At 38.4% G+C, this 11,001-nt stretch overlaps 1 protein-coding gene across 7 annotated transcripts in view; it reads right to left on the bottom strand.

Annotated features, from left to right (window-relative positions):
- The window catches only part of Pex5l (peroxisomal biogenesis factor 5 like), a 270,061-nt gene that overhangs the window by 100,977 nt on the left and 158,083 nt on the right, over positions 1-11,001 (bottom strand). For 4 of the 7 annotated variants that reach the window (XM_004647278.3, XM_004647280.3, XM_023707559.1 and 1 more), the window contains 3 exons: positions 10,132-10,243; positions 4,172-4,366; positions 347-470 (listed from right to left, as the gene is read on the bottom strand). In XM_004647278.3, coding sequence (XP_004647335.1) covers positions 347-470; positions 4,172-4,366; positions 10,132-10,243 — 431 coding nt within the window. The remainder of the gene's footprint in view (positions 1-346; positions 471-4,171; positions 4,367-10,131; positions 10,244-11,001) is intronic. The other 3 variants (XM_023707561.1, XM_023707562.1, XM_023707563.1) reach the window with 2 other exon arrangements.

The following is an 11,001-nucleotide window of genomic DNA, read 5'->3' as shown; positions in this document are numbered from 1 at the left end:
CATCCATCCATCCATCTATCTATCTATCTATCTATCTATCTATCTATCTATCTATCTATCTATCTATCTGTCCTGACTAAGCAATCACACATTTAGAAAATTATCAACATATATCACAATCCTCCTGAAATCCTTATTGATTCAATTAATTTTTGACCACAAACAAAATAATTTAAAGCTGGTAAGAGCCATAATAACTAGCATTGTTATATAGGAAGTTATAATGGATGACACCAACTATTCGGATTAAGTGAACTCTTGGGCTAATGAACTCTTTCAGTGCATGAATGAAACATTCATGCAGGTGATACATAAGTGGCTGCTGTCTGGTATCAATGAGCCTTACCATAAGAGTTCCTTCGATCCAGTCCTGGATGAGCAGGATTTTCTCTCTGCCATTGGATGTCCCTTGCTGTTTCGGTCTCCATGAAACTTAACATCGTCCCATTTTTCCAGTTGTGTTTGAATATCTACTAAGGAGAAAGGGAGGGAACAAGGGAGACCAGGAGGGAGTATGAGGTGTGGAGAGAAGAGAGATTAAGATTGAGAAGCTTTTTATTTCCTCTGGCATTCTTTCTATCTTTCCTGATTCATCTTCTTCATAGTATTTATCACCAAGGAACAGGCTGTACTGTAAGTGGCTTCACCACCGCTTCTTTCTACAAGGTGAGCTTGACAGGAGCAGGGATTTGTGTTGCTTTTGTACACCTGTATTCTTAGTGTCCACACAGTTCAGCCTAGACTGACTGATAAATATTTAGTGAGTGGGTAATTTAGAAAATATCCTTATATGTGCATCTTTATATTCGGGTGTTTTTAAAAATTTCTATAGAGTCTGAAAGGGAGGTTATATTGTCAAATGTGCCTGTAGAAAGTTTATCTATCTATCTATCTATCTATCTATCTATCTATCTATCTATCTATCTATCATCTACCTATCTTTGCATCTATTTGGTACAGGTTCTCACTATGTAGCTTGGACTGATCCTTCTGTTTTGGTAGTGATCCTTCTGTTTTCAGCTTCCCCAGTGCTGGGATTACAGGCATGTGCCACCATTCCTAGACTCAGTGGCCTGCTCAGCATGCCCAGGGATGGGACTGGCATGGTATGTGGTTCCAAGGATCGAATCCCAGTTCCTGCATTTGCCTAAGTAGGTGTTTAGTTCACTGAGCTATCTCCCTGCCCCTTCTGTAGAAAGTTTTAATTTTAACAAATAATTCTGATCACTTTCCCAAGAGGCTACAGCACTTCCTGCCCGTTTCCTTGCTTGTGCTGAATGTGATCACACTTGAGTTTTTGCCAGGCTTGGGGTGGGGCTATCTCATTTTCCAATTTCCACTTTCCTGACTAACAGAGAGCATTTTTCACATTTATTTACCATGTGAATTTTTCATATCTGTGAATGGCTTTTTTCATAGTCTTTGCCTGTCTTTTGTTTGGAAGAATAGGAGAGGGCTGACCTTTTCTAATGAGCTTAGAGGAAGGAATTAACATTTTACAAAACAGCACCTTCGGAATTCTGGCACCTATGGCAAGTTGCAGTGTTATCGCACTAGTATGAGTACCTCCTTGTTTTCTACTGCCTGGAGGTTCCTGTTAGGTTTTGGAATTAAAAGTGCTGTAAAGTTAACAAAAAAAGAAAGAAAAAAGACTGAGAAGTTTTATCGAAGCCAAATGGGTGCAATCCATCCTCATAAGACCCAAGACCAATGTTTACCCTTTCAATGTAGCATAAAAAATAACGAAATAAAAGTGAAGACCTTCAAGATAAATTGGATTGTCATTATAGCTGATGCAGTCAGCTCTGAACTTGTCTCAAGAGCTAAGTGGTTTCTGAATTTGTGGATGAGCCGCATAGGCTCTGGTGTCAGAACGTACTTGTGGAGTACCATCTTATTCCAGCCAAGGAGGTGGCTTTACGGGGCTTCTGGAATGTTTCTAGAAGCAGATTCTTCACAAAAGATGAATTCCAATGTTAAAAGAAGGTGAGAAGAAGCCAGAACAAGCTGAAGAAACTACTTAATTTCCCCTGAAGGAGGGAATGTATACTGAGGATCAAGGGAGAAGAGACAAGGCAGAAAGCTAAGAGAATGCTGGAGTCATTTCTCCCCAATGTCTCAATTCTTTCAGAAAAAAACTTAGTTGGATTCTTTCTCATTATACTTATGTGAATGAACAAACTAGTTAAGTTAGGTTTTTTTTTTTTTTTCATTTCTGTAAAGGTATGCTTGCAGTGGACATTTTCTAAAGATTTTTGTGTCTGCTTTTAAAAATTGTAGTACAATGCACAAGACCAAATTTACCATCTTAACCATTCTAAAGTGTACAATTCAGGGGCATCAGTACATCCAGTTTGGCACATCTATTGTCAATATTTATTTACAGAATTTTCCCCAGTTCCAACATTGCTCTTAATAGTCTAGGCGACATATTCATGAAGGGGACTACAGTTTCTTCAAACATACAGGTCCAAAGTTGAATGTGACAGTTTCCACCTTGACATCCTGCCTTACTCCTTCCCTTCTTGTTTCCTCTGTTGAAATTTGGAAGGACCTTCCTTTATATCCCTGTTACTTGTATAACCACATTTATTTAATTCCCAAAACTTATTTTCATACTTTTTTTCCAGCTGAACTCTTCATGTCCTCCCCCTGTCACTGATGGACTCTTGACTTTTGTCTCCTTGGCCTTATATCTTTCCCCGTACACTGATCAGAGAAGGATTTTTATAAATACAGTTTGTTTCTGTCACTCTTTTTGGGTAAGCCCTTCAAGCACCATCTCTTAGCACCGTTCTTCAGGGCACAGCATCCATAGACTGCCGTGGACTCTTAGACTTTTTTTCTCACCATTCACCATCCTTAAGTATTACTACAGTGTCCCTGTTTACTCGAAATGACATTTTTCTGTGTTTACCTGCCTATTTGTGTGTTGATTACTTTCTCTTCTCTACCAGCAATGCCCTGTCCTGTTTCTCTATCTCTTTTGATCTACGTTTCTGACCTAGAAAATTCCCACTCATCTCTCAAGACTCGGTTCACATGGTGTGTTGTATAAGGCACATTCCTCATCTCCCTAGTTTCATTAGCAGCATGATGAAGATGTTTAGGTAATAACTAATCTGAGCTTCCTTTTATGAACTATGTAGTTAATATTATAACTAACCATTTTTCTATTTCTACACTGGACTATCAATTTACTAAGCGGTGGAGAACTTATAATATTTATTTTTATATTGCTAGCATATGATGTGTGTCGTGAACACAGGAGGTAATCAGAAAAATGTTTCTAACAAATAAATAAAAGAATTCATGACCATCTTATACATACATCACACTGGTAAGTAATAGCACATATGTATTTTATTTAGCTTCAAAATAGTATGGGTGAGCTATGAGTATGTTCAGTTTCTGAATGTATTTATTTATCTACACACATACACACACAAACATACTCATCAGTCATAGCCAGAAGAGACAGACATTTCCCTTGGATTTTAAAAATACTATTTAGCAGAAAAGAAAGGCTGATTTTATTAGTTTCTTGAGCATTAAGCCCTCATTTCTCTGGAAGATATGGAATATGGTAGAGAAAAGTATAGGTTTTGAAGTTAACTACAGCTGGGTTTCATTTCCAGTTCTTCCTCTTACTGAGCATGGGATCTTGGCTAAGTCAATGATTAAAATCTGGTTTCTCACGTATGTCAGAAATGTGCTAATTTAATGAGACAATATACCTAAGTCATGTAATGCAGTCCCTGGACATTATAAGCCACAATGAATAGCAGCTATCATTGCTATGGACATGTCCTCACATCTGTTGCATGCTTCTGTTTTGTTTGGCCTTCTCTGGGCCTTGTGTTGGAGTTGTTGACTTCTGTGTCTCTCTTTTGCTTTAGACTGAGTGGCTCTAGAGAACAAGATTCATGGCTACCATGGTGACTGGCTTCTATCAAGAACTCAATGTATGTGGGTTGAATACTCAGATAAGTGGATCAATACGAGTTATGCAGCGTTGAGCTCCCCATAGTTACTCAACTCAAGCACCAACCAAACTGTTCCTGACCATCTTTTTGTTTTTGTTCTCTGTTGTAGTGTCACTTGTTCAACTTTCTTGTGTCAAAACCAGCATGGTGAGGTTGAAAGCAGCCACAGCGAACAGTTGCCTTACCTAGATCTAAGGAGGAGGTGTCCTGGACTCTGAGGGGCTGGCCTCTCTGCTCAGCATCTGTGCTGATGAGGTCGGATCCATCAGCCTTCTTCTTGAGGGAAGAGGTTTTTGATGAGGGCTCCAACTTCTTAGCTTTGGTTTGGGTTTGAGAGACTGGTTCACTCAGGTCGAGGAGATCTAAGCCAGTAGTCAACACTATCAGAAGTGGAAGAGATTAAGATAAGCACATTTATCACTTTTTAGTTGTGTTTTAAAAAATAGATTTCAGTTGAGTACAGAGGGATCTTGTGGTGATGGGATAGGTTTGAAATGGCAAATTAAGTTGCCTTACCATTGATTTAAAAACACTATTAGGATCAAATTTGTTGCTCAGATTACCAGATATGAGTATGCAAGATTGATCAAACAACTAAACATTAACCCTTCAGCAAATCTTAATTTTTTTGGTGATAATGATATATAACAACCATTGTTGATTTTTTATTCTTGTTTTGAAATTCTGCACCAGTTTTAGTGTTTTATGTTGCTTTGATTTTTATCTTTGCTCTTTTTTTTTCCTTTTGAAATAAAAAAACAGTGGGGGCAAAAAATAAATACCGTTAGTCTGGGAGGTTTGATTCATGCTCTTTTTGACATGGTACAAATCAATGAGACAGAATTTAGCTCAGTTTTAGCACTAATGAAGGTTTGAAGGACATTAAGATGATAAAACTAAATTTGAGTTCAGGCATAATTTATTATTTTGCTTCCCTTATAGTGATGCATTATTTTAGATTGTTCCTTTTCCAGAGAATGCTCAGTCTATAAAGTTCAGAATAAAGTTTTTGATGTCTTCAGGCTTTAATTTTAAACAGTGAAGTCTATGAGGTATAAAGCAATGCTGTTAATCATCTTTTATTTAATTAAGCAGTTCAATCAGAAAATAGCATGCTGTTTGGGCTCACACTCGAGAGGTGTTTTATAATCCATAGTTGATGAATAGGTACACATGTTAATGCTTTTGCTGTTTAATATGCAAATTCAAATTTCAATGTAGCTATAAAGCTGTTACACTTTTACTTCCTAGTAGGTTGATTACAGTGTATTAAACACTCCCACAAAGGCAGAAATAATAGTTTGTTGCAATGCAAACTAGGCAAATAATTCAAAAGGCAAGCCTTGTAGCCTTCAGATTTCATGTTTGCCATGCCAGTAACTAATGTCGGCCTGGCTCATATTGCAATTAGAGAAGGTCCCTCCAGCTCTCTCTCCTCACCAAGCCCTGCTGTCTGACTGTCACAGCACCAGAAAGGTTGACTGAGGCACAGAGTTGGTGGCTTCCTGGCCAGGGTTCTTTTCACCCAGCTGACTTGGGAAAGGCCCTATAGGACAGTGACACTCTTATGTTAACTTCTGAGCACAGTCTACAGCATTAGTGCACACCTTTCCCGTTTATCACCCCAGCTTTTGCTGTGTAGGGGAAGGATTTTATTGAGGTCTCAGCACCTTTCATTCAAGGAAATACTAGAAATATTTTATAATGCACAAGTCAAACAAAATAGCACTCTTACATATAAATAGAAGTGTGCTCAGCATCTTATACTCAGGGACTGAAAAAGACAGGTAAATACTGTTTCTTAGGCTGGGAAATTTGCTACATGCTCTTTTTGGCATGGTACAAATCAATGAGACAGAATTTAGACCAGAGAATGTTCAATCTATACTGTTCAGAATGGAATTTTGATTGTCTTCAGACTTTAATTTTAAATAGTGAAATCTATGTGGTATAAAGCAATGCTGTTAATCATTTTATGATGAGTTGTTGATATCTCTATGAACGCTGACTCAATCATTTTGTTTTCTAATTTCAATTCCTGGTCACAGTGGTGGATGCAGCTGGGAAGTGGAAAGATTAAGTTCTACCACTTTTACTTGTGTGTTGACTTTAGGTGTTTTTTTGACCAGACTGAATTTGTTTCCTTATCTGAAAAATGAAGAATTATAGTCTTTTAAATAAGAGATGAAAACTGAATTATTCTAATATATATTAGGTATCAAGCTTATGGTACTAAAGAAAAAAATTAATTTCTGAGCTTGGTGTCAAGCATTTGCCTAGTATGCATGAGGCCTGGGCTTGATCCTCAGAACCATATAAAAAGTTATTTCTATTTTTGGGAGGTCAATTAGTTATTTTCTTTTTTTGGCTTTCCTATTTTCCCTGTTCCTTTCTATTTCAGACAAGAATCAGATCCACACACTGAAAAAAAAGGAAACTCTATTTGGAATAAAACAGGATGAGATGAAGATACTGATTCTACAAGGATTCTATGAAGTGTATTTATCATGAAATGGCCTGAAAGTGTCAGCTTATCGTCACTGGGTCTTCATGAGCAGCGAGGAGCCACTCGGCAGCACTAAGATCCTCTGAGATAGTAGTGTTTGGCAGTAGAAAGTACTTCAGTGTAGAAGAAAAGAAGTGGCTTTCAGAACTAAGCTAGTTGGCTTTATTTCTAAAATTTAAGCATGGCAGGTAGCCAAGATAGGCTAGGATGCCACACACTTCATATCTGTTGAATGGTTATATAAAACTTTATAGACCACTGTTAGGTTGGCAAGGATTCTAGGCTCAATGTGATTTCCTTATGATAGAAGAAAAAAGAGGACGACTGTTCTGTCATTCTGGAATGATATTTACATGTATCTTTTTAAAAACTAATTGTATAAACAATTAAGAATTAGTCTCTTGCTTGTTCCTAGACTTCTTTCAGAAGCAAATTATATAGAAATTATCCATTTGTATATAGCAGTACATTGTAAAAAGCGAAATATATATATGATCGGAAGAGAAACCAGAGTATAGCGGTACATTTGTTACAAAATAATAACTATGTGCTAATTTAATTCTGTATCTGCTTCTCACCATACAGAAGAAAAGAATTAGCAAGAGAGTGAATTGCAAATTCAGACTTGGCCCAGCAAGATTCTTTTCCTCCCCAAAGTGTCGAGGAAACTTCTTGTATTTGTTCTGAGCTCACGGACTGTTATTTTTTATCCTGAAAATGTGAAACTAAAGCTTGATCCATGCAAAGGCCTTTCTCATTACCCCATTGATGGAAGAGGTGTTTTGGAGGCTGAATGGCAAGCTTTGAAGGTGAGAGGGTACACGAACATCACAATTTGGAAGATGGAAGGCTAGGGGCAGCTTTGCATTCCCCTGGAGGAGACCATATTGTAGGAAGGGTATTTGAAATATGACTATGTGCACAATGTTTGCTTATGTGCCTTTGTAAAATCAAAGATTTTAACAATCATTGTGGCTTACCACATAGAGATACAGTTTGAGAGAGCCACAGAATTAGCTGTCTACATAGATTAGATGAATTAATGAGAACTCAGGATGTGAACGAGAAAAAATAAAAGGCAAACATCCCCAATGGATTATCCTGAAATTATCATCATGGGGTGACAAAAAGTTAATCCTTATGTAGGAACAAGGACAAAATGAAAAAGATGATCAAAGCTCTTAATTATAATAAAAACTTCTAGGAGGCAAAAGATACATTCTTCTTAGGAGTTTTTAAAAAACTCATCATTTGACTCTCCATTGGGAGAAATACTCCTTTTGCTTACTTTGTGTTGCCTTATACAAGAACCATGTTCTTTGGGGATTTTAAAAATAGAGTGTTTCTTCCTTGAGATATACTTTTGAGATCAAGACACATGCTATCAACTGCAAGCTGCCTCAGGATAAAATCCGTGTGAAGCAGGTGTACTGTATACTTAGGCTGAAGAAGAAGTCTGCAGGCTAGGACACCACATTTCGAGACCCATTCTTTGTAAAATGTTATGGATTGAATTGTGCATCTCCGCTCATTCTCATGCTGAAGCCCTAATACCTCAGGATGTGATTTCATTTGGAAATAACACTGCTATGCTGGCCTTGGGTAGGCTGATGCTCAGAAACGACCTGTGTTCTCAACGAAGAGGCACACTCAGGGCGGGAGAAGCACCACAAAGCACCTTGGAAAGGAAGTTACGCTACCATTACCCAAAGGACTACCAGAAAGAAATGAGGGGAGAGGCCTGGACGAGGTTCTTGCTCAGAGCCTTCAGAGGGAGTGTGGGCCTCCTGGCACCTTGATTTTGTGTTGCTGGCCTCCAGAACTGTGTGACAGTAAATCTCTGTTTTTAATCCATTCGGCTAGGGGTAGTTTCTCACAGCAGCTCCAGGAAGCTCATAAAGACAGCAATGCCACAGGGATTGGGATTGTAAGGAATTACACCCTCTTTTGATTGTTTCTTCCAATATTTTGTAGGTTCCTTATGTGTTGAAGTCTGAGATGGAAAGTAGTTTTTGAGTCAAATCTCAACATTTCTCTCTGAGAGTGCATTCTTCTTAAGTGACTTACTTCACTTTCAGAATTGAAAAGTGAAGAGCAATTTAATTCACTGGATTTTCCTGGTTTGTCTACAGGTATGGATCCAAAATTCTCTATTTTCTGGGGTAGTTCTCAAGTTTTGGAGGGTGGAGCCTGTTTCATAGACCAGGAAGATAAATTTTGTTAGTCTACAAACTTACTTAATTTCCTGCCTGGATGTACCATGTATCATTTTATTTTCTTGGTTTTTCAAAGTGATGAATTTAGAAAAATGATTGCTTTAGTGTGATAGTAAGCAACTGATGTAATTGAAAAGGCAAGCATCTGGAGTGCAGTTTCTAACCTGCATCTAACAGAAATAGTTCTTTTGCATTAGTTGGATTTCATAAGGTGCAAATGGTGACAGGCAATTTCTTAGATTGTTTTGTTTATTTTTGCCAAGTAATTTCTGCAATAGAGATCTTACGATTGTTATTTGGGTGAGTAAACAGGGTTATTCACTACTAGATCCATGAGGAAACTTAGCAATTTGGCATTAGAATTTACAGAGTTTGATCCCAGACCCAGTAACCTGTATTCCTACGTAAGGCACCACAGTAACCTGTATTCCTACATAAAGCACCACATGTGACACAAGCTCTTGTTACTGTAATTTTTAGCATTTTGGGAAAATATCAATTTCCTTCTCTCATAATTTTTCTTCACTTGGAGGTACAACAAAGATATAGATACCAACAGGCGGCTTGGCTGCAGTGGCAACATGGAGCAAATCTAACACAGCACGTGATTCGCTTCTTCTCCATTCCGTTCTGCGCTATACATCCAGTGTGATCTTTCACATCAGACAGCTCTTTCTCATTCTCATTGAACAACATGCCTTTCGGCGTGAACGTGGGGCAAATGAAGCCAACGCAGAACGGCTGCCTCTGCTGGAGAAAGGTAATCCCCCAGCCCGGGGCATGCGCATGCGCTCGCTGGGTCCACACGCCTTCAGCGCCTGTTCTTACACGTGCCAGGCACTGAGCAGACGACGACGTCCTGCTTCGGTATGTTTAATTCCAGAAGCATGTTCAAACAAATTGGAATGTTCACTCCGCTTCTAAGAGGGAGCAAGTAACATACTTACAGGACAGAAAACAAAATGGGCTTTCTATTATCTTTTGGCTAAGGGAGAATTTAATTGTTTTTTTAAATCTCTGTGGAAAGATACTCACCTTTTTATCTTACTAGACTTTTGTTACACATAATATTTTCAGACATAATTGGGCCATTAAGAAGAACTTGAGAAACGTTATTTTGAAATAGATGCTTTCTTTTTAATGTGATACAACTGTAGATGCAAAGATGTAAATGTAAAAATACTCATATAAAAATTGCTAACAAGGGTATAGTCATGATCATTAAAATTGATTGGTAGAGCACGCTGTAGTTTTTCATGTAGTAAAAGCAATTTATTAGTTTATGCAGAATGGTCCGCGTTCTAAAGTCTCATTTGGTTGCAAATGTCATTCCCTACCTAAAAATGCCTGGGTGAAAAAACATGAATTTAATCGTAATTCAAATGAACTCTATCTGAGGCACAGTTAAAAGTGAAAGAATTACCAGCTGTATTGGAGGTTACTGGCCTTGCAATTGCTTCTGATTTGGTTTCACAGAGAAAGTCGTCGATGGAGGGGCTCAGGAGGGGCCTGCTTTCTTGCTGCTCATTCACCAGCTGAGAAAAAAGGAACACAGGTGTTAAAGGGTTTTGTCAAGCTCCAGACTCCGATGGGTTAAAATACAGCCTTGCAACGAAATGGGAACAGCAAGCCTACCGAAAATAAATACATACGGAAAGAAAGAATGGGGTGGGGGCAAGAAAGAAAAAAAACTACCAAGGGGTGGGGAACGAGCCTTTTAGCACTGTCAACATATTTTTGATGCAGCCAACTTTGAATTTTGAAGCTCAAGCCTTTTTTTCTTTCTGCTGGAGTAGTTTTAGGATGAGCCTCCAGATTCAATATGCAAAAGGGAAACCTGCTGATCCACAGGGCCAATTCCTTCCCTCACTTGGACAGAAATCTCGTACTGAGGCCTGGCAGAGTGGCCTCAGATTCCGAGCTAGCAGGCTCTGGTGAAGGCTGGCCGGCGGCGTCTGTGTGGTGATGGATGCAAACACAGGGATGAACAGCTATGAATCGATACTCTCCTTTTGTCTCTCTCTTTTAAAAAGCTCAAATCCACTAACACGTGCCCTCCACATTCCTTGGAACACTGTCATAGTAACTAGCAAATGTTTTTGAGGAGAGTAGAAAAAACTTGTTACATTGATTGTATAGGTATCTGGTAGATGTTTGTGAAAATCTGCAGTAAGATATATTCCTATAAATTCAATCAATTTTCTCATTTGCTTGTGCTATAATTTGGCAATCGTCCAATGGCTCTCTACTTATCAGTGGTATCCATGTATTTATTTTCATTTATCCTGTATTT

The sequence above is a fragment of the Octodon degus genome, unplaced genomic scaffold, assembly GCF_000260255.1.
Source record: "Octodon degus isolate 3935 unplaced genomic scaffold, OctDeg1.0 scaffold00298, whole genome shotgun sequence".
Taxonomy (NCBI): domain Eukaryota; kingdom Metazoa; phylum Chordata; class Mammalia; order Rodentia; family Octodontidae; genus Octodon; species Octodon degus.
Note: the sequence above shows the minus strand (reverse complement) of the source record. Positions and strands in the feature narration are given on the sequence as shown.